We start from the raw sequence: 23,696 nt of genomic DNA, 5'->3' as shown, positions 1-23,696 counted from the left end.
GGGAGCGGTGTCTGGGGGGGGGCGGCGGCAGGGAACTGATTTCCAGCCACACTTGCTCTCGCAGAGGCAGAGGGGCGATGCAGCAGCTTATGTCCCTGGGCACCCTAAAGGGAATGTCCTGGTGCTGAAAGCAGTAAGAACAGAAGTGGGGGGCTCCCGTCACCCCCACAGCAGCCCATCCTCCTGCCCAGAAATTTGCTCTGCTTTTCAGCCCCAAACTCAAACCTGCCCCCCACAATTCTGCCTCCTCCAGCATCTCATCAGTTGTGCCCCCCAACAATTCTGCTGTTCCAAGCCCCCACGCAATCCAGGCCCCATCAGCCCCCCATGAATTCTGCCCCCTGCAGCACCCACCAGCTGGGGGTGGAGGTGGAGCGGCTGACGGGCTGCCATGGAAGTTTGTGGTAAACAACAGGACGTTTGTCCCACGATCTCTCCCAGCAGGGCATTGTCCAGGGGACGGAGTTCAGAGATTCTCCCCCGGGTGCGAGCCCAGAGCTCTGCGAGATGCTTGGAGTCGATAAGCACCTCCCAATTATGGTGCACAGAGTTGGGATGCCCATGCCACCCCACATCCCTGTGTCCAAAAGACAGGTGGAGGAGACCAGATGATTTCAAAGGGTTAGGAGAAGGTGCAGCTGGGCTGTGTCCCATCCAGAGCCCCCCTACTGCGGGCTGAGCATTTAAGGGGCCTTGAAGTATGGAGACAGGATGGGGCCACTGGCACACAAGGTCCAGGAGTGGCTGTTGAATTTTGGACTGGATGGGAGCTGGTGCCCCCAGTACAGGGAAGGCCCATGTCTCATTCCTTGCCCACCGGAGCCGGCTAGTGCACTGCCCTGATGCCAAATTAGAGTCGGTGCTCCCTAGAGGGAAAAGGCCCACTTATCCCATTCGCTCTCCCCCAGAAATAGCCACTCGTTACAGTCATATTGCTGCCTATACAAAAACATCGGCATTTAGTTAAAAAGCTTCTAAGCCCAGTTATGTTTTCATACCACTGCAAAAGGATGCGGTCGAAGCATTTTAAATTTTTTAATCTTGTTATTTAAGTTGCAGGAAATTACGGGAGAGGTTGGCGAATCATCGCTTCGTGACCGTCGACATTGTGGCTCAAAAAGATAACGCTTGCTGTCCGTGATCTTGGATTGAGTGCTGTAGCTATCTTTAGAAATCTCACATTGGTACCTTCTTTGCATTTTGTCGATCTGCAGTGAAAAATATTCTTAAAATGAACAACATGTGATGGGTCATCATCCGAGACAGCTATAACATGAAATAGATGGCAGAATGCTGGTAAAACATAGCAGGGGACATGCAATTCTCCCCCAAGGAGTTCAGTCACAAATTTAATAAATGCATTATTTTTTTAACAAGCATCATCAGCATGGAAACATATCCTCTGGCATGGTGGTCAAAGCATGAAGGCATATACCAATGTTCAGCATATCTGGCATGTATATATCTTGCAATGCCAGCTACAAAAGTGCCATGTGAATGCCTGTTCTCACCTTCAGGTGACATTGTAAATAAGAATCAGGTGACATTATCGCCCATAAATGTAACTAAACTGATTTGTCTTAGTGATTGGCTGAACGAGAAGTAGGACTGAGTGGCCTTGTAGGCTCTAAAGTTTTACATGGTTTTGTTTCTGAGTGTAGTTAAGTAACAAAAAAAATCTACATTTTTAAGTTACACAGTCATGATAAAGAGATTGCACTGCAGTACTTGTATCAGATGAATTGAAAGATACTATTTCTGTTGTCATTTTCACAGTGCAAATATTTGTAATGAAATAATATAAAGTGAGCACTGCGCACTTTGTATTCTGTGTTGTAATTGTAATCAAAATATTTGAAAATGTAGAAAAATATCCAAAAATATTTAATACATTTCAATTGGTATTCTATTGTTTAACAGTGCAAATAAAACTGTAATTATTCACGATTCATTTTTGTAATTGCGATTAATATTTTTTTAGTTAATCGCATGAGTTAACTGCAATTAATCGACAGCCCTAATATATATCCACAGCCTTGTCCACAAGCTCAACAGAAATACTGTTACACACTGCAAATTGCTTCTGAGTGTGGTGGGAGAAGTGGGATCCCTCTCCGAGTGCTTCACGGCAGACCCTGCCTTGGCTTATGAATCCTTCACCCTAGATGTTCACATCTGGTCCAGACACATGTGGCCTTGGGTCAGACCCACTGGGGGCTGGCACAGCCTGAGCTGTCGCACTTAGCATCTGTGACGTACCTTGGGGAACCCCCCTGGCTACCTCTCCATGCTTCTACCCAGAGAATGTCTTGCTTGTACTTAGCAGGCAGGTTCCCTCTACCCTGCAAAAAGATTCAGTCTGTTGCAGGGTGGCCTGGCTTTACAAAGAACCAGGATCCAAACCTTCACGAAAACTCTCACTTTTCCCAGGGGCTGTGCTAAATGAATGCCTTTCCCCACACGGGTCATCCCGAAAACAGTCTTGTCTCAATCTGTAGCCAGGGCGAGCGCCCACCCGTTGTACTGGTACTTTTGATGGTTTAAATTGTTTGCAGCAGTCTCTGATGGTCAGAGCCACCCCATCCATAGGACAGTTCAGGGTGGTTGCCCCATACCCAGCATTTTGGGGGGTCCCAAGCTTCAGGGGTATGCGGAGCTAGGGTGGCAGAGTGACCACCCTGCTCCACTCCCAGCATCTCTTGGGAAAGGGGGTGAAGGGGTGGAATGGTGGCAGGGTGTGGCAGGGGCGGGAAGATGTGAGGCAGAGGCTTGGGGGAAGGAGTGGCGTGGGGGCAGGGCCTGGGGCGGGGGGGGTTGTCCTGGGCACCTCACCCCACTAGGGATGGACCTTCCGATGGTTTCTGCTTGATAGGGTAGTGGTGGAGCAAGGCTAGACAACTTGCATTATGCCCCCTCAGCCATCCAGGAAAAGCATGACAACTCTCTCCTACTTAAACGGGCTGTCACTCCGGACACATGAACCCCAGGACTCATTTTCACACACAGTCCATAAAGTGGGGTGACACCTTGACACCCCAATATTCACCGCTGTCATGTCATTAGGAGATGTTTTGTACATGATAGGTCTTGTGAGGTATCATTCTAAAAATCTGGATCTGTGAGACATCGTGTCTCATTGGATTGGATGTGTTAGCATTGTATGGGAAGTTATGGAGGTTGGCTACGGATGTGTTACACAAACACTAGGATTACCCCAAGAGCTGTGTTCAGTAGAAACCTTTCAGAGATAGCTCTACACAATGGGAACTGTTTGACTCAGGTCTCAGCAAAATAGGGGGACCAGACAGCAAGTGTGAAAAATCAGGACAGGAGGTGGGGGATAATAGGAACCTATATGAGAAAAAGACCCAAAAATCGGCACTGTCCCTATAAAATTGGGACATCTGGTCACCCTACAGCAAAAGAGCTTTCCAGCAAGGGGAAAGAAGAGATAAAGGGGAGACAATGATATTGGGGGAGAAGGGAGAGAACCTCATTCTTCCTGCAACAACATACCTGGAAACACCTGAGGCACAAAGACTGAACTGTGAGAAGTGACAGTCCCAGGCAAGAGAGATGCCTATCCTGAGTATGAAAACCTGGGAAATGTGCGCTGCAAAGCCGAGCCAGGTTGTGCCTTAAGAATTTGCCTGCCCGTTTATCACTTGGGGTGAGAATTTGCTAATGTATAGTTTCTCTCTTTAGTGTGGTACGTTTAGTTTGCGTGTTTTGTTTGTTTACTAAAGGGATCTGCTTTGTTCCGTTTGCTATCTCTTATAACCACTGAAAATCTACCTTTTGTAGTTCATAAACTTCTTTCTTGTTTATACCATAACTTAGTTTGTGCAATTAGGAACTGGAAGGGGCAAAGAGCTGAGTCTTCCCAGAGCTGATCTGAGAGTCTGTGTCTTTCTGCAGTTGGGCATGGCCCTGTCTGTATGCGTGGCTGGAAGAGGCTTGTGGAGCTCAGCAAGAGAAGGTAAACGGGGACCAGGCTGGTGGAACAGGTGGACTCAGAGGTATCCAAGTACAACAGGTGGCATGCCAAAGAGGGGCAATCAGTCACAAGTGGACTTTCAATGGAGTTGCTTTATTACTTAAATATTACCCAGACACACATCTCACAGTCATGATAAGTCACGAGCTTTCTGTGGATACCTCACAGGCTCCTCTTTATGGCTAAAGATCCCGTAAGATGGGTGTTTGGTGGAATGAGTTTGTCTGGATTGAGTTGCAAAGACCTGGGGACCCTTCACGAAGGCACCTCTGTCACGGCTTCTTGCCCAGTGGCTAAGCCACCAACAGGACTTTATGAGGTTGTACCAGATCCTGCAGTTCTAGCCAAAGGTCCTAGGCATGATTTCTTCCCAGGAGCTGTGGCTTTTTCATGGATTTTCAGGCCACTGTCATCATCTACTCTGACCAGGCCAGAGAATGGCCCCCAGATAATTCCCATCTCCTCTCGATGTGCAGCAACAGTCCAAAAAGCAGAGTCTTGGGAGTCATTAGGAAAGGGACAGATAATAAGACAGAAAATATCATAGTGCCCCTATATAAATACATGGTACGCCTGCACCTTGAAAACTGTGTGCAGATCTGGTCGCCCCATCTCAAAGAAGATAGATTGCCCTGGAAAAGATTCAGAAAAGGGCAACAAAAATGGTTAGGGACATGGAACAGCTTCCACATGAGGACAGATGAAGAAGACTGGGATTTTCAGCTTGGAAAAGAGACCACTAAGGGGGGATATGAGAGAGGTCTATAAAATCATGACCGGTGTGGAGAAAGTAAATAAGGAAGTGTTATTTACTCCTCATAACACAACAACTAAGAGTCACCTGATTAAATGAGTAGGCAGCAGGTTTAAAACAAACAAAAGGAAGTATTTTTTTTCACATAACGCACAGTCAGCCTGTGGAACTCCTTGCCACACGATGTTGTGAAGGTCAAGACTATAACAGGGTTAAAAGAAGAACTAGATAAGTTCATGAAAGGTAGGTCAATCAATGGCTATTAGCCGGGATGGGCAGGGATGGTGTCCCTAGCCTCTGTTTGTCAGAAGCTGGGAACAGGCAACAAGAGATGGACACGATGATTCCTGCTCTGTTAGTTCCCTCTGGGGCACCTGGCATTGGCCACTGTTAGCAGACAGGACACTGAGATAGATCCACCTTTGGTCTGACCCAATATGGCCACACTTATGTTCACAATTTTGACTTGTTGGGCCCATTTATACTATCTAAATTAATACAACAGGCCTTGTGGCTGATCCAGTCTGGCCATGCCCTTGAGAACATCCCTTAATTTACCCTTTTTTCTATGGAAAGACTTGGGTTGTGTATACGTGTGTGTGTGTGTGTGTGTGTGTGTGTGTGTGTAGCTGGTGTGTGTGTGTGTGTTAGTTCCACCAGCCTCATGTCTGAGGAGAAAAGAACCCAGGTATCCTGGTGGATCTAAGGGGGAAAGGTTCCCTGGACACATCTTGGTTGAAAAGTTCATACCAAGTGCAGTGATGGAGCCGCATGCTGGTCTCACGCACCCTGAGCCAGGACCTTCCTCCTTGCCCTCCTCAGGGCCACAGCCACATCCTTGTTCCTCAGGCTGTAGATGAGGGGGTTCAGGGCGGGCGCCACCGCTGTGTAGAAGATGGCCACCTGCCGGTCACGCTCCTGGGAATAGCTGGAGGCTGGGCGGAAATACAGCCAGGCCACAGTGCCATAAAAGAGAATCACCACTGTCAGGTGGGAGCCGCAGGTGGAGAGGGCCTTGCGCAGGCCGTGGGCGGAGCGCAGGCGGCCCACAGTGACCCCGATGCAGGCATAGGAGGCCAGGATGAAGACAAAAGGGGCCAGCACCACCAGGACACCTTCGGTGAAGGCGGCCAACTCGTTGTAGAAGGGCCGGGTGCAGGAAAGGTGCAGCAGGGGCGGCAGATCGCAGAAGAAGTGCTGCAAGCGGCGGCTGCAGTAGCGCAGGCGAGCGGCCATGACTGTGTGCAGCAGGGAGTGGGGGATCACTACGGCCCAGGAGACGGCGGCTATCTTGAGGCACAGGGGCCGTGTCACCATGGTGGCATAGTGCAGCGGGTTGCAGATGGCCACATAACGGTCATAGGCCATGGCGGCCAGCAGGTAGCCTTCCATGTTGCCCACAGCCATGAAGATGAAGAGCTGGGCCATGCAGCTGGCAAAGGGGACAGCCCGGTGCTGGGTCAGGACGTGCACCAGGGCTTGGGGCAGTGTGATGGAGGCGAAGCTCACATCCACCACAGCCAGCTGGCTGAGGAGGAAGTACATGGGGCTGCGGAGCCGGGGGTCAGCCCACACTGCCCCAAGCAGCAGAGAGTTGCCCGCTAGGTTCACCAGATATGTGGTCAAGAGCCCTGCGAAGATCAGTGGCTGCAGGTCCTGACGTTCGGACAGACCCAGAAGCACGAACTCAGAGATGGACGTCCAGTTGGTGTCGTCCATGGCAAGGGACCTCACTGGAATCTGAGTGGGGAGGAGAAGGGAGTCACCAGTGATTTAATGTGCTGACGAATTGTGCCAGCCCTCTTTGGATAATGGTTTAACAGCTCAATCTTGTTTTAAAGTTGTTCCATGTTGGAGGTTCCAACCCAACCCTCACTAATTTCTGCTCATGGTTACTGACCCTCACTTTTAAAAATTTACAACTTATGTCTTGTTTGAATTTGTCTAGCTTTGACTTCCAGACACTGGCCCTCAGAGTTCCTTTGTCTACCAGACTGATGCACCATGACACTGGCAAACCAAGCGCCTGCCCTTGCCAAGACAGCAGGAAAAAGCTAAGGACTAACAAACTCTTACTGGAGGCCAAAGCAATTCACCTGTATGGTAGTTTCGCTCAAAACAAGGAGTAGTCTCATAAGAATGTATTTGGCGTTTCGACTCTATGTAACGCTTGTAAATTGCTGCTGGCATTAATCTCACTTACAATGTTGGTATTCCAAGCTATGAGAAAATATGTATGTTTTGCTTTATAGAAAATGTTTGCTCTGAACTTGGGAACCTTCCCCCCCACCCATCCAGAAGGACTATCCAGATCAGATGGGCCACCAATGATCATTGCAACGCAATGGATTGGTTAATGGCCCTGTCACCCCTTTGAAATGCTATGTGCAAGAAGGTTCATCCTGGGGTCTCAGAAGCTGAATGAAGGAAATAAAACAAAGTCATTTTGAAGGGACAGATCTCTCTACAAGTCGGTCAGTCACAGGATTTCAATGACAACTCATTGATATGTATGTATTTGCTCACTTTAACCTGTGAACAACTCTCTTCTTCCTTTTTCCTAGTTAATAAACCTTTATTCCAGGGTGGTTACCGGCATTGTCTTTGGGGACTGGAAGCAACCTGAATGTGGCAGGATTTTTGGTGGAAGTGGCCATTGATCACTACAGACATAGGGGCTGGAGCACCCACAGGGAAAAATTGGTGGGTGCTCTGCACCCACCGGCAGCTGCCCACCCATAGCTCACCTCCACCTCCTCTCCTGAGTGTGCCATCCCCGCTTCTCCTCCCAGCACTTCCCGCTGCAAAACAGCTGTTTTGCAGCATAAAAAGCTGTGGGAGGGAAGGAGGAGGAGCGGGAATGTGGCACACTTAGGGGAAGAGGCAGGGAAGAGACGGGGCCAGGGTGGGGACTTTTTCCTAACCTCTAACCTAAACCTCCCTTGCTGCAGATTATGTGGACATGGAGAACAATGGAGTCCAGTCCTCATTATAACAACCCGTAACAAATGCAAAAACTGTTCTTCTTTTCTCAGGACTAAACATGCCCTGTGTTTTTAACCTTCTCTCCTAGGTCAATTTTCTAAACTTTTCCTCATTCCTGTTGCTCTCCTCTGGACTCTCTCCAGTTTGACCACATCTGTCTGGAAGTGTGGTGCCCAGAACTGGACACAATACTCCACCTGAGACCTCACCAGTGCCAAGTAAGGCTGGACAGTTACATCCTATGTCTGATATACAACACTCCTATTAACACGCCCCAGAATATTAGGCTTTTTTCACAGCTGTTTCACTTTATTGACTCACCTTCGACTTTCCCCGCCCCCTCAGTGAAGTACTTTACACTTGTCATTTTTTCAGTGACACCTTGTTGAATTCAGACCAGTTCTCTGATTTGTTGAGGTGGCTTTGAATTCGCATCCTGGCCTTCAAAGTGCTTGCAACCCCTCCGAGCTTGGGATCAGCTGTACATTTCATAAGTGCACCCTCCACTCCATTATCCAAGTCACTAATGAAAATATTGACTAGTCCCAGACCCTGGACTGACCCCTGCAGGACCCCGCTAGATATATCTTCCCAGTTTGACTGAGAACCATGAAAACTATTCTTTGAGGACAGTCTTTTGGCCAGTTGTACATCCACTTTATAGTAATTTCATCTAGACTACACTGGAGGAGGGGAATAACTTCCTGACCACTTCAGATGACCAACTGAAGCCCTGAAGCATGAGATTGCATTCTAGTCATTGTTATAATACCGAGCTCCAAGTGTTACAGGCATGCTGAGGGAAATGAAAGTAATTCTGTTCTCTGCAATGCCCATGAAGGGGTGAAAAGGGGATTCATAGAGTCCAAGGAGAGACAGGAGGGAGGTTCTGAAATAACCTTCCACTTGGAAAACAGCTTAACTGGTGTTAGCGGGCCCCAGAATTCAAGAAGGAGGTTGGTCAGTTGGAAAGGGTTCAGAGAAGAGCCCCGGAAATGATTAATGGATTGGAAAACCTGCCTGACAGTGAGAGATGCAAGGAGCTCGAGCTCTTTAGCTAAACAAAGAGAAGGTTAAAGGGCGACTCGATCCCAGTCTAGAAGTACCACCACAGGGAACAATCATTTGAATAATGGGCTTTTTGATCTAGTAGAGAACAGTCTAACCCCATCCAGTGGCTGGTAGTTGAAGCTAGACACGGCAGCCGTGATAGCCTGGACTTGAGTCCATGAGTCAGGAGGGGGCCTGTAGGAAAGCCCTAGATACCACAAGATTTGGGGTAAAGTTAATGAGAGGCACACCATGCCGAGCACACCGCTGCATATTTCCAAGCATGCATAGCTGCTACACAGGATGCCCAGAAAACCTACCTGACAGGTGTTCAGTCTCTTAGTTCATCGAAGAGCCGGCGAAGAGGGGACTTGGTACCAGTTTGGAAAACCTCTCACAGCCCTTTGCCTGCATCTGGATCCTGCCTGCATCCCTGGATCCCTCCCAGCACCACACAGGAAATGCAGAATGACCAGGGGCTTGGGGACAGGTCAAGCTCTAGGAAAACTCTCCTGTGAAGAGAGACGAGTGTGACAATGCGGTTCTGGCGGGACCCAACTGAGAGTGCCAATTCAGGACCAATTGCTCAAACAGGGCAGTTACAGCCCTAGGCTGGGGTTTTTCCACCTCTAAGGCAAACCAAACCAGCCAGACAATGACTTCAGTTTCATCCCACTGGCAAACCACAAGTCACACAAGCAATTTCCTTAGACACTCCAGTCTTCCAATATTACCACCAGTGCCACCCGTCCTGGGGATGAATGGTTATGAAAACCAACACCCCAGTAAAAGAAAAAGGTTCTCTCGATCCCAAAGGACCAAGCCCCAGACCCAGGTCAATATACACATCAGATCTTACCCACAAATCACGCTGTTGCCAATCCTTTAGAATCTAAAATCTAAAGGTTTATTCATAAAGGAAAAAAGATAGAGATGAGAGCTAGAATTGGTTAAATGGAATCAATTACATAGGATTTGGTGCCACTACTGGACCTTGGTTGCAACCCATGTTCTATATGATCCCAGTTTATATCAATAACATCACAACGAGAAAGATTAGGGTTTTGTAAAGCGTAAGGGGGAGCATGACACAATGAAAATGGAATAGAGAAAAGAGCCTGGGGTGTTCTGCCCTCCCTGTCACATGGCACAGGAACAAGGAGACAGCCCAATGAACTTACAGTGAGAAATTCAAAACACAAAAGGGAATTTCACACGAGTTGTGTGTGCAGGTCCCCACCTTCTTCTGCAGGTTTTTATTATACCTGCTGACACAGCTTGCGAGATTGGCCCGGGTCGGGGATGGATTCTGTATGAAAAGGGGATTATTCTGACCCAGTTTGACCATTTCTACACCGGATCCCCCATTTTCAACTCACACCCAAGCACCGTCATTCATGATATATCTTTGATGGCCAGCAAAAGGCTCTGATTTTGTCTCCTTCAACCCAACCTTTCCCTCAAAATATTTACACCTGCACAAGTCAGAAATTTCCCAGCAGATGGATTTCCCCTTCCCCTCAGTAGGTAGAAAACTATTAATTTTTTTTCAATAAAATGGGAAATGTCCCACCTTTATGGAAAATTCCCAGCTTTCCCTCAAAAAAGCCCAAAGTTTTTCTCAGTTTGGGGCCAGCAAAACCCTAACATTTTAGGCTAAAATCGTGAAAAAAAAATCTTTGGATTTTCAGGTATTTGTCTTTCTTTCCAGGGGCTATTAACTGCAGATTTGCCCACATGTATAAATGAGCATGCAGCTCTAATGAAGCACGCCCCTTTATTAAATTGCAGCAAGGGAGATTTAGGTTAGATGTTACAAGACACTTTCTAACAGGCTAGTGAAGCCCTGGGAGAAATGACCCAGGGCATTTGGTGGAATCTCTGCCTTGGGACGCTTTGAAGAACAGGTTAGTCAAACCCCTGTCGGGGATGGTCTAGATAATATTTAGTCCTGTCTCAAGAGAGTGGATAGATTGAGGGCTCTTCCAGTCCTACATTTCTGTGATTCGAGTCATAAGGTGAAAGCGGGACAGAGAAAACACCTTAAAACAACAACACACATGGCTAAGAAGCTTCCCAGAGATCGCCCCAGAGCCCTGGTTGGGGTCTGTCCTTTACACTTAGCAAGTTCATAACAGACCATGACCACCAACCTATCAGAAGGGTGTAGCTTCAGGGCATAGCTTCAAAAGGCTGGGGTGGGTTTTATGCATAAGTGAAATTTATGTCTTCTTAGATGAAGATTTCTAACCATTAGAGGAGTGAAGTTCTGGAACAGCCTTCCAAGGGGAGTAATGGGGGAAAAAGACATATCTGGCTTTAAGACTAAGCTTGATAAGTTTATGGAAGGGATGGTATGATGAGATAGCCTAATTTTGGCAATTAATTTGGCAGTTGATCTTTGATTATCAGCAGGTAGGTATGCCCAGTGGTCTGTGATGGGATGTTAGATGGGGTGGGATCTGAGTTACTACAGAGAATTCTTTCCTGGGTGCTGGCTGGTGTGTCTTGCCCACATGCTCAGGGTTTAACTGATTGCCATATATGGGGTCAGGAGGAATTTTCCTCCAGGGCAAGACTGGCAGAGGCCCTGGAGGTTTTTCACCTTCCTCTGCAGCATGGGGCACGAGTCACTTGCTGGAGGATTCTCTGCAGCTTGAGGTCTTCAAACCACAATTTGAGGACTTCAATAACTCGGACATAGGTTAGGGGTTTGTTATAGAAGGGGATGGGTGAGATTGTGTGGCCTGCATTGTTCAGGAGGTCAGACTAGATGATCATAATGGTCCCTTCTGACCTTAAAGGCTATGAGTCTATGACATCCCCCATGCAAGCCTCTTGACACTGCTTGGCCACATTTCTGTTCTTATTTGACGCATCACTTCCTCTGGGCTTTTGAAGTGTTTTCTCATTGATGCATAGACGGGTGGGTTCGTGACCACCTCTAGCGCAGTGGTTCGCAGCCAGGGGGACATGCACCCCGGGAATACACTAAGGTCTTCCAGGGGGGTGCAGCAGCTCATCTAGATCTTTGCCTAGTTTTACAACAGGCTACAGAAAAGGCACCAGGGAACTCTGTCTGAACTAACATTTTATACAGACAGTTACTTGTTTATGCTGCTCTCAGTGCTATACACTGAAATGCAATTACAGGATTTATATTTCATGGGTTTACTTGATAATTAGATAGTAAAAATGAGAATGTAAACAATTTGTCAACATAGTGGCTGCTGACACGCCTGTATTTTTACGTCTGATTTTGGAAGCAAGTCGTTTTTAAGTGAGGGGAAACTTGGCGGGAGGCAAGACCAATTAGACTCCTGAAAGGGGTCCATTGGTCTGGAAAGGCTGACAGCCACCTCTAGAGATCTTCCTTGATTTAATTTCTATCTCGGATCTTTTCAAAAAATATCCCATCTCGGCTTATAAATTGTCAGGGGTGGTGAATCCACAGCGCCCATCAGTAGATGGTGCCCATTGTTAAATACACTCATGGTTATAAATTTACGCTTTTGTTTACAGGCCAATTTTGTCTAGCTTCAGCCTCCGGCTATACCATGTCCCATCCCACCTGCCCCCTTAGAAAGGTGTCATATCATCCCGGTCCCCAATAACGCAGAACCTTTCCAATGAATGCAAAGGACCCCAAAGAGAATTCGACTGACTTCAATACAGTCACCCAAGAGTATTGTGGGAAATGGCCCCTTCTGTCCATGAAAAGCCTGGGAAAGGTTTGATGAAAAGGCTCCAATTTTTCATGGCTCTTTTTCAGGGGTCTGGGTATGAAACACGTCCCCCCTCTGAGCTCTTGGTTTGAGCTGGTCACTACGTGGAGACGCGGTCTTCCCAGGAAATCGATGCTCATGCTGAAGGTGTCCTGAGAGCCCCCATCCCCTCGTGCAAGGGGAAGGATGAAGATTGGAGACAGAGCTCCATTCGGCAAGCAAGGGTCTGCTGTGGAGTGACCCACCAGCACATGGGGTCCTTCCCCTGGCACCGTCAAAGCACTTGGCTAGACAGGGCAATGCAAGAGGGTGGAGATGGAGGGGCCGGGGCTGAGTGAGGGACTGCCTGAGGCAAATCTGAGTGAGGAAAATCTTTCTGTTCAGAGCCTAGATACCAGGGGAAGAAAGGACAGATGGACGCACAGGACATGGTTTTTTTTTTCCTCTTCTGTCCTGCTCCCCCATCTGTCCCAGTCCCTGCCCCCCAGCTCCCACGCCCACTCCCCCATCCAGCCTGCATTGCAATCCCAAACTCTCCCCTGCCACCCCCCTATCCCCGATATGCAGCCTCACCTCAGACAAGGATACCTGGCACCTGCCTTCTCCCAACATCTGCAGAGGAATGGCCACCCATCCATAAAGATGAACTCCAGAAACCAGGCCCTGGGGGCAGCAGAGCCGGCCTTAATTAGCCCCTGGGAGACAGTGACTGAGAAAACAGTCATTAATGCTCAGCTGAGCTGCCCCCAAAGCTGGCAGGCTCAGGGGGACTCCTGTCATCTTAGTAGATCTCCCCACAGACCATCATAGGGCAGCCAGTCTCCAAGTCCTCTGAATCGCTCCCCTGTGCTATCCAGTCTCTGGAAACAGGCAACTCACAGAAATTCCACTTCCTCTCCCCCCAAAAGGTGCAGCATGCCTCAGTTTACCCATTTTCCCTTATCTCCCCCACCCCCCAGCTCCTGGGCACCACCCGTGAGCACTTCTAATAAAACCAAAGATGGCTCATTTAAGAAAGAGCAAGGATTTCCATGAGCCAGGAGAGAGAACAGTTACAAGACAAAACAAGAATCACACAACATGAGGCTAGCCTATACTGTGACTTCCCTAGCTAATAAGGTTGGTTTCCCCCTTCTCCCGAAGAGCAAACAGTCATATTCTGGTTTTTGTGAGCCTGGCCAGCTCAGCATCCGTTGGCTGGGTCCACAAGACCCAGGATCCAGTCATGAAAGCTAGCTTGCCAACGGGTTTTCCTCAGGGAATGGAGCCTTTCCCGACACTCTATGATAACGACCACAAACTGTTGTCATTATTTTGTCATTATTCATAGCCAGGACTATCTCCTGCCACGGTGTCCCTTGTCCCTGTGGTTTTGACTCTTTGGATGCACAGTCAACCCATGGAACTCACTGCTGGAGGATGTTGTGGAAGCCAAGAGAAGAACCAGGCTCGAAACAGAATGAGAGATGTTGGTGGAGGATAAATCCAGTGATGGCTATTAGGCAAGATGGTCAGGGATGCGACTGTCAATATAAATCCATGATGCCGTAGGTATAACCTGTAATACATCTCACCATGCTTATGCATCTTAACAAGGTCTGAGCTTCCCGCCAGGACCAGCTTTGGAACAGTCTCTCCGGGGGAGCCCTTTCATGTGCAGGACTGCAAAGGAGGGGGTCTCACTCTTCCTTTAGGGCAGGTCCCGCGGCTTCACCGCCTCGCACCTTCCAGCCCTGTCCTCAGACTGGGGAGACCTTGGCTATCTAGCCCAGTGGTTCTTTAACCTTTTTTTCATTTGCAGACCCCCCAAAAATTTCAGATGGAGGTGCGGATCCCTTTGGAAATCTTAGACATAGTCATGATCTAGGTGCCTAGTTGGTCCAGGTCGATTTCAACCAATTCCTTAGGGAATGTCTGCACTACAGAGAAAGCCCGGGGCTCAAAGACAAGGGCAAACCTAACCTCTTTCTGTCTATACACAAATCGTCCTCAGTGCATTCATCCTTTTTTCAAGACTATGATACATTTTGTACCAAGTATGCCTTGTACAATATCATTTGAAAACTAATAATCTGCTGAACATTAGTGGCCTCATAAAATATGTGTAAAAACATTGCATGTAAAGTTATAAGATTCCTCTGTATGACATTTCTGAGCCATGTTCCAAGTTTAGAAAAGCAGGCTCAAACGAGTTCCTCAAAGACAAAATGTAAACTGATGCCTAGGCCAGGCATCAAACGGACCATCGCCTGGTTAAGTGGCCATTCTTTGGCAGAAAGCAATGTGTGAGCAGCAAAGTTATATCCTGGCCAAAAGAACATCTGGAAGTTCCTGTCTGCTGAACCCCGGCTGGGGATGATTGTCAAAGAGGAAAAAGATAAAACTGAGGAACAGAGGCCACAAATTCTCTCTCCCTTCATCTCTACTCACTGCATTGACTTAAAAGATGTTGGATTGGGGAATGATCCTGGCTGAAAGATCCAGCCGGTAAGCCCACAAAAGAACATGTGATGAGAGAGAGAGATAGACCCTTTCACTTTAAGTTCACGTCGCTTGTTAAGTGAAGGGATTAGTTTGCATTTTTACCTTTTATGTCTTTGTAACCAACTCTGACTTTTATGCCTCTTCACTTGTAATCAATTTAACCTCTGTCGGTCTGGAGTTAAGAAACTGTACTTATTTTAGCGACACCTGTGTGGGTTTGGATGGAAGTGTCCCGGGGACTCCTTGTGCCACTCGTTTTCTGTTAATGAAATGACGGGCTATGGACGAGCTCATGTTGTCCAAGAGGATGCTGGGCAGTGAATGCCGTACAGTGCTGGGGGGCTGGGAATTTGCCGGTGTCGCTCTGCAGGGTTATTCCTGGGTGGCTGACAGTCGAGCCAGGGCGTGATTTACACATTGGAGGCTGCGTGTGAGCAGACCAGGAGCGGTGTCTCGCACAGCAAAGCGGTGTGAAAGGGATCACCTGCTGGAGAACTGAGGGGACCCCACTGTCCCAGGACCCCACGGGGGTTGAGTCAAGCCAGGAGCCAGGGTTCAAGCATTATCACTTTGCCATGTAGACAGGGCCCCACTGGGGAGTCCGCCAAAAGCATCCCACGAGCTCAACTTCCTTTGTCCTCTGGCTCACTGAGTCTGGGAGATGGTCATGTTTTGGGAGGGGGCTGGGAAACCTGGATCAAGGGTGGTTGGACGCAGGCTGGCATAATGCAACATGGCTGTAGATTGGGACCCGACGTTCCACAATTCCTGGGCTTACCCATGAGTGTAGATGCTCAAGCCCTGGGTTAACAAACTCAGCATCTGCTCGCTCCAGTTCTACTCACCCTGGGCTAACCTTGCCGTGTAAACAGACCCTGTCATGGCTTGGTTCAGTCCACCCACACAGCCGGGCTATGCAAACACACGCCGCCGGGTCTTCACTTGTCCTGAGAGCAAACTCAATCCTGTCCCCTCCCACAGACACACTGGGTAGCAACGCACAAAAAGGGGGAAACTGAGGCACACATGGGCAGCCTACAAAAACCATTACCAAAATTCCCACTTTGTCACAATCTCATGTTCCCCCCCACCTCCTTCTTGGTGATTAAACATCCTCCTTCCAGCCTTGGTGTAGTGAGTTTGTCAGGTCTGTGAGGGACGTGTCTGTCTTGGGATTCAGTTTGCTCTGTCTCAAGGACTTTTGGCCAAGGTGTGTTGAGCTAAGAGCGCAGCGGGCAGCTCAAGCACCAGGCGTGGGTCTCACGGGAGCAGACGGAGTTGGGGAAGGCAGCAAGGCCCTCCCCTGGGCTACATCCCTGCTTCCCGCTGTGATCCATCCCCAGTGTCTTAGTTACCAGTAACGGTTCTCTGCTGCTCTGGGAGTCGTTAGCAGCCGTGGCCCTTGGGGACGGGACTAGGGGCGGAGGAGGAGTGGCTGATGACTTTCAGTGGGAGTTTGGGGTCATTACCAGGATGTTTGTCCCAAGCTAAGGGAAGCTGTTCGTAGATTCACCTCCCTGACCCGGCTTGAGAGCAGAGATTGAGAGGGAGAGACTCATTGACCTAGACTCTGAGACACCCTGGGGCCCATCACACCTCCATCTCTTGGCTTCTGCAGGGAGTTGACCACACTCTCCCACCCCCCTAGGTGGCAGTGCAGCCCACAGGGGGCAGGGGGGAAACTGAGGCACGCACGTGATTCGTACAAATATTACAGCCGATTCCCATGCCGGCCCATTGTTGCTCCTCCTTGTGGTGGGGGGTGGGGAGGGACACTCGCTCTGCCTCCTTGGGCAAACTGGAAAGGAATGTTTGATGTTGATGCTGTGGCATGTGCCACAATCTGGCGTGGGTGGGGTAGGCATAGGGGTCCCCTCTGGCCTAGGGAACCTTTGAATCTAGGAAGCCTTTTCCAATCCAGTCTCATGCTTCAGGGCGTGGCCTGCAGAGTCAGGCAGGTCTGAAGTGGGATAAATTCAGCCAGGGACTTAGGGTGGAAATTTTTCAACTCCCCGCCCCCAAGGGAATTAACCACCAAACAATTGCCCAAGAGGGGAGTGGCTTCTCCAGCCTGGACCATTTTCCTGCCGTCCTAGGAAGTTTTCCTAAAAGATCTGCCCAGGGATTTATTTGGGGACAGGATTCTGGGCTGTGGAGGCCAGATTGGCCGATCACCCTGGTTCCCAGCGGCCGTGGCGGCGGTGAAATGAGCTGTCTCTCCAAAAGGCAGGCTTTGATGTTGATGCTGTGGCATGTGCCACAATCTGACATGGGTGGGGTAGGCATGGGGGTCCCCTCTGGCCTAGGGAACCTTTGAATCTAGGAAGCCTTTTCCAATCCAGTCTCATGCTTCAGGGCGTGGCTTGCAGAGTCAGGAAGGTCTCCCACTCCGACTCTCAGATGCACAGTGAGCCAGATGCACTCTGGATTCCCCCCTACCCCGAAACTCTCCTTTAAATCATCAGAAACGGACTGGGAGCTTTGAGATGGTTCAGAAAAAGGCTGGTTGGTGGACCCACTCCCGTGCTCAGCTCTGGCTCATTCCATGTCAGTGAGGCAGAGACCGTGGTGGGTTTTTTGCTGTTCTCTGGCATCTGCTGGGACAATCGGGGTATCTGGGCACCACCATTTACCAGATCAGCTCCTTTCTTCTTGGCATGAGTGGCGGCTGTGCCACACGGGTGATGGAGGAAGAGGCAGCCGGGTGATGGAAGAAGAGGGCAGGGGACATTCTCACCTTCCAAGATCACAGTTTTCCCATCTGACTGGGCAGGCCTGGCTGGTTATCCAGAGCAGAAGACCAACCTGCTCACTTCTGCCTGCCAAATGAGCAGTGCCAATCTCTCCCCACCTCAGTGTGGGGGTGGCATGGGGCGGCTCCCCATTGCCAGGGATGCGGGGCGGGAGGGCAGAGGAGGGAATCAACAATCCAGGGAGCCTCAGCTCAGTTCTGATTGGGTTTCAGTCCAAAAAAGCTTTAAAAGGAAATGAAATTTCATCTCCCCATTTTGCAGGAGAGACAGGAGGAGAAACAGAGCCGGGGAAAGACTTACCCAAGCTCATACAGAGCCGGCTCTGGCCTTGCCCCCACTCTAACCCATTAGCCCCCACTCCCCTCCCAAACCTTGGTCGTACATGGCGACACTAATGCAGGTTGTTTGGAGGTATGTTGTCCCCTTGCAGAACAGGGAATTGAACAAAATCCAAACAGCTGGCAACCAGGCAATGCAAACAGGTTGTAAAAGGAGATGAGGAGCGTGTACATTTCAACCACTGTGGGGCTGGCAGACTTAAGGCATGCATGTTAATGGGGCATACTGGGTTGTGCCAACAGAGGGCAGAGTTAAGGTGACAAAGGTAGCCTTAACTGTGCAGTTCCCAGATTTCAGAGATTTGCATTATGATCCACTCAGCCATTCTACAAGGGCACTACCGACCCCTAATCAACCCTGACTCTCTGCTAACATTGGGGTTTTGCCATCAGCTCTCCTACCTTGTTAAACAGGGAAAGACAAGCTGTTGGTAGGAATTAGTGGTGTAGCAAATTATTCCTTACCATTAGGCAATTTATTGCTACTACAGCTTCTTTCTGGTAGCTGATTCTTGTTGGTTTGGTCACACACACATGAGAGAGAGAGAGAGAGAGAGAGAGAGGCTTTTCTTAGCTTTTCTCATTAAAATAACTAAACATATGGATACAAACAGGGCAAGAGCTCTTAGGCTCTGCCTATTGGCACAATCACCAGCACCTACAATTTATGGAAAACAAAGATCACAAGCCAGTTGACCTTGCTACGGGAAACCAGCAGTATCCAAATTCCAGAGCACATTTCCAGCTCTTTTCTGCCCTGTCTTCACACACCCCGCCCTTGAATTCAGGACCCTATTTTGAATATTTATATTCTCCCATTTGCCCTTCAGCAAACCCCAGCCCCCTGTAGACGCAGGCTGTGCTGATGGAAGATGAAATCACCTTCCCATGTGGCGGTGGCTTAGTCAATGGAAGCAGATGGCGGTCAACCTAGCCACAGCTACACCACATCATTTGGGGGGCAGTGGATTTTTTCATACCTCTCACCCATGTAGTTGTATCCACCTACGTTTGAAGTGAAGACAAGGCATCAGTCCAAAAAGCCTCGCACTCAACGTATCCTTAAGTTAATTGAAGGGTGAGTTCATGGCTATCAAACACAATGAGGGCTGTGATTCACCCGGTCATTACGCCCTCTCAGTTTAACAGCACCCGGCAGCAGATGGAAACTGGCTTCAGGGTGGAGAGGAGGCTGTCACTCAGGAACCCCTGGGTCCAATGACCCCAGATTTGGATCTCCAATGCTGTCCTGCATCCCCCGTGAGCCACACCAAATTTAAAGCAAGCCAAGTAATGATTCGGCTTCTAGCGCGTGTGGAAACCCACTAGCTTGTTTCTGGCCCAGGTGCAGCCGCAGTGTTAAAGAGCAAGGGGACGTTTTCTTTAATATCTTTCTCGATATGGGTCCCCTGAAGATTTTGTGGGTGCCACACACTCCGTTGGCTAAAACTCAACACACCAAGGTCATTTTGGTCTGCAGCACGTCAGTCATTCGTTTTCTCTCCCTCTGAGCAAAAAACAACAGCATAGAAACTTTTTGAAAAGTGGCTCTTTTGGGGCAGGCGATATCTCCGGCATCCGAAGCTCAAATGCTCCCAAATCAGGGTCACTAAACCCTCCTCCACACCCTCCTGAGGGGCACCACATTTCAAAGGGCTCCGCCAAAGCTGGCGGATTTCAGAGGCCTTGGGACCAGGTGGCCTTTAACCAGAAGTCCCTGATGCAATCTGAATTACCACGTGGGAGGCGGCTGCTGGGAACAGACACGCCTGGGCAGCTGCCCCTGGACCCGTTCCCGGCTGGGTGTGCTGGGCGGGGGCCTGGGCTCCCTGCCCCTGAACTGGGATAAAAGGGGGGCCCCTGAGTGGCTGCTCCAACACTCAGCCACCATGAAGCCACTCCTGCTCCTCGGGCTCCCGCTTCTCCTCGTGCTGCTGGCCGTGATGCCCCCCGGCTGCCAGGGCATCATCATTCCCCGGTGCCGGCTGGTGCGGATCCTCCGGCAGCACAGGCTGGATGGCTTCGTCGGCAGAAAAGTGGCTGATTGTGAGTAGCTGCCCCCATCTACCCACCACTCCCAGGGCCAGCTCCCCCCAGGGCTCCCACGTCCAGCTCCTCATAAAGAATTAAAGGGCCGACACTTGCTCCCAGCCAGCTCTTAGGGGGGACCCAGCGTGCAGTCCCCCTGCCCTGGGGCCCCCCTCTGCTATACGGGAGATGGAGGCCACCCGGTGTGGCCCAGAGGCCAGGGCGTTCTCCCTCCCACACCCATTCAGAATCCCTTTTCCGTGGCAGGCATGTGGAGGGGGGGGGTGACCCTAGATTTTCAACATGCCAGCTGCATGCTCTAACCACTAGGCACAAGGTTGCCCCTGGCATCCGCACTCTCGGCCCAGTATAGAGCTGGGAAGCTGGATTGAGGGCAGGGGGCCCAGGGGAGTTAGGCACCTCCAGGGCTAGGCAGCCGCTGAGTGGTGGGTTGTGGATTGAGCCCCAGGGACTCGGCCAGGAAGGGTCCTCCCCCCCTCACCCTACCTCTCCCTGCACACAGGGGTCTGCCTGGCAAAGCACGAGAGCAGTTACAACACCAGGGCCATCAACCGCAACAAGAATGGCAGCTCAGACTACGGGATCTTCCAGATCAACAGCAAGTACTGGTGCTACGACGGGCGGACACCGGGGGCCAGCAACGGCTGCCGCATCCACTGCAGAAGTAAGAGGGGCAGGGAAGGGGGGCAGGGACCCACCCGACACAGCCATGCCACCCCCTCCACCACTCACTCTCCATCCATCCAGCCATTCGTCCTCCCCTCTGGCTCCTCCACCCATCCATCCACCCACCCGTCCGTCCGTGTGTGTCCAGGCCTCACGCCTCATGTCCCTCCATCTGTCCATCCATCCACCCATGGATCTACCCCCCCACCTCTCCATCCATCCATCCATCCATCCTCCCCTCTGGCCCCTCCATCTATCCATCCACCCACCCCTCCATCCGTGTGTGTCCGTGCCTCATGTCCCTCCATCTGGCCATCCACCCACCCACCTCTCCATCCATCCTCCCGCCCCACACATCTCCCTCAGTCCCCCCACCCTCCCCATGCCCCCTGGCTCACCTCACCCCTCTCTATTCCCCCCAGAGTTCCTGGATGACAATATCACGGATGACATCAAATGCGCTAAGCTCATCGCATGGCAGGCGCGTGGCCTCACGCCCTGGTGAGTTTCACTGGTACTGGGGGGTGGGAAGTGTAGGGCAGGAAGGGGAAATGGCCCAGGTGGTCCCAGGAGGGAAGCAGCAAGTGGAGAGAGCTGGGCATAGAACCCAGCAGTCCTGGTTCTACACCTGGCTCTAACCACTAGACCCCATTCCCCTCTTGTAGCCAGGGAAAGAACCCAGGAGTCCTGGCTCCCAGCCCCTCCCACTCTAACCACTAGATCCCACTCCTCTTTCAGAGCTCAGGAGAGAACCTAGGAGTCCTGGGTCCCAGCTCTGTCTCCCTCTGACCACTAGACCCCAATCACCTCCCAGCCCCCCCGACACTGATAGAGTGTAGGGTCCCATGCCACCCACCCCTCTCTGCCACGCCTGCCCTCTCCACCAGGGCCAGATGCACCACGTCCAGCTGGCCACTGGCAGGGCCAGAGCACCAGCCCGCTGGCCCCTTCTCCTCCTGACTCACTCTCTGCTCTTCTCTGGCAGGGTTGCGTGGAGGAAACATTGCAGGGGAAAGAATTTGTGGCCGTACGTCAGGGGATGCTAGAGCCCAGAGCCAGTAGCACTGACAGCTGGAGGTGGGGCATAGGATGGAGGGGTAGACAGAAGGGTGCAGATGGTGCTAAAGGGGCTTGAGAGGCTGGCTAGATATTGGGGGGACAGCTAAGTATAGGGATTAATGGCAGCTTGAGGGGGAAGGGGCGAGAGGGGCAGGGCAGGGGGCCAGGGAGCTGGCAAGGGGCTGGGCATGGCAGGGGGGCCAGCAGACCACAGCCAGCGAGGCCCACGTGGGGATGGATGGCCATTGGCACAAGGGGGCTGAACAGCAAAGGCCTGGCAGTGATCTCAGGCCCCACCGCAGAAGCTGCCCTAGAGGCCTCATTGACTCCAGCCTGGTCTTGGCCTCACAGGGGCTGTGCCCCCAAAGTGCCCAGATGTGGGGGGCTGCGACCCCCTCCCCTGTCCCCAATAAACACTGAACTGCTGCACCAAGAGCGACGCGTCCTTGTTTGGTGGGCAGGGGCCTCGTGTCTGGGGGAGGGGCATATGAATCATTGTGTTGGGGCTGGGAGCCAGGACGCCTGGGTTCTCTCCCCAGCACTGGGAGGGGAGGGGAGTGGGAGCTAGTGGTTAAAGCGGGGGGGAGGGCTGGGAGCCAGGACGCCTGGGTTCTCTCCCCAGCACTGGGAGAGGAGTTGCATCTAGTGGTTAGAGCTGGAGGGATGGGAGCCTGGACTCCTGGGTTCTTTCCCCGGCTCTGGGAGGGGAGCAGGGTCTAGTGGTTAGAGCAGGGTGGGGCTGGGAGCCAGGACTCCTGGGTTCTCTCCGTACCTCTTGGCCAGTAGTGGGGTCTATAATCCCCGCCAGTCACACTGCAGATCAGCGAAGCGAGGAGGCTGATAATAACTAGGGATGTCCAGCCCAGCCAGGGATGGCCGCAGTTTCATGGCACCGGCCCGCGCTCCATGGGACTGGGGGACCTGGCCCCAAAACAGAGTTAAAGGCCACATTCGGGAAAGCGCCCGGGAACCTTTCACAGCCCTAGAGGGCAGCGCCCCCTGCTGAGGCCCTGCCAGAGATTCACAGGGTCTGGGCCATGCCCTGGCCTGTAACCTCTCTCCTGGGAGGTGTCTTGTAAGGCCTCGTATGTGACCTGGGGCTGCTCTGGTCCCAAAAATCCCTGCATGGGCATGTCCGGGTTGGGTTCAGTGAGTCCGAGATGTGGGCTGGAAACAGGGTGTCACATGGAAACCCAGCCTGCCCTAGACACAGAGTGTGGATTTACCCGGCCGATCGGCTGGATGCCCGGCAGAGAGAAAGAAACGTACATTCACAGGGAGTGAAATGGGGAGCAGGCCGGGGGACAATGTCCAGCCCGCAGGAATCCTTCCCCACTCTTGAAGCAGAGACAAGGGACTTGGGGGAACATATGGGGAACAAACTCCCCTGGGTGATGGCTGTAGGGGCCGGCACCCTCTGGGCCTGTTGGGTCCCCTCACCTAGAGGGCTGGCGATGCAGGGAACGTGACGTAAGACAGGGAACTGCTTGGGCAAAGAGAGAGACGGTGGGAATGACGCGGCTCCTGCCGTGCTGCCTACAATCGGCAAAGCAAAACAAAGAGGGACCGACACGGCTCCCGCAACACCGCGTTTGACAATCGGTAAAGCTGGACAGAATGGGACAGATGCAGCTACAACAACGCTGCAGACAAGAATCGGCAAAGACAGACAGGATGGGACCAACCCAGCTCCAACAGCAATTGGCAAAGCTAGACAAGGTGAGACTGACGTGGCTCCGACACCACGTACAACAATTGGCAAAGATAGACTAGGGGGACAGAGGCAGCTCCAACAACGTCTCCTAATTCCGCAAAGTACCGTGCGACAATGCTGTG

The 23,696-nt window shown here is 51.2% G+C and overlaps 2 protein-coding genes across 2 annotated transcripts; one reads left to right on the top strand and one right to left on the bottom strand.

Annotated features, from left to right (window-relative positions):
• Positions 1-5,531: 5,531 nt before the first annotated feature.
• On the bottom strand, positions 5,532-6,470 carry LOC127036438 (olfactory receptor 1361-like). The gene has a single exon (XM_050927373.1). It carries the CDS (start codon positions 6,468-6,470, stop codon positions 5,532-5,534), a length of 939 nt encoding a protein of 312 aa, XP_050783330.1.
• Positions 6,471-19,975: 13,505 nt separating this feature from the next.
• On the top strand, positions 19,976-21,847 carry LOC127036466 (lysozyme C-like). The gene is made up of 4 exons (XM_050927414.1): positions 19,976-20,132; positions 20,638-20,799; positions 21,224-21,302; positions 21,787-21,847. The coding sequence occupies exons 1-4, from the start codon at positions 19,976-19,978 to the stop codon at positions 21,845-21,847; spliced, it is 459 nt and encodes a 152-aa protein (XP_050783371.1).
• The last annotated feature ends 1,849 nt before the right edge of the window (positions 21,848-23,696 follow it).

Source organism: Gopherus flavomarginatus, chromosome 18, assembly GCF_025201925.1.
Source record: "Gopherus flavomarginatus isolate rGopFla2 chromosome 18, rGopFla2.mat.asm, whole genome shotgun sequence".
Lineage (NCBI taxonomy): Eukaryota > Metazoa > Chordata > Testudines > Testudinidae > Gopherus > Gopherus flavomarginatus.
Note: the sequence above shows the minus strand (reverse complement) of the source record. Positions and strands in the feature narration are given on the sequence as shown.

Excerpts from the sequence above, each read along its gene's own strand:
- LOC127036438 (XM_050927373.1), bottom strand. The coding sequence starts at position 6,470 with ATGGACGACACCAACTGGACGTCCATCTCTGAGTTCGTGCTTCTGGGT.
- LOC127036466 (XM_050927414.1), top strand. The coding sequence starts at position 19,976 with ATGAAGCCACTCCTGCTCCTCGGGCTCCCGCTTCTCCTCGTGCTGCTG. Across the intron at positions 20,133-20,637 it reads CGGCAGAAAAGTGGCTGATT|GGGTCTGCCTGGCAAAGCAC; the intron begins GTGAGTAGCTGC and ends CCCTGCACACAG. Across the intron at positions 21,303-21,786 it reads GCGCGTGGCCTCACGCCCTG|GGTTGCGTGGAGGAAACATT; the intron begins GTGAGTTTCACT and ends CTTCTCTGGCAG.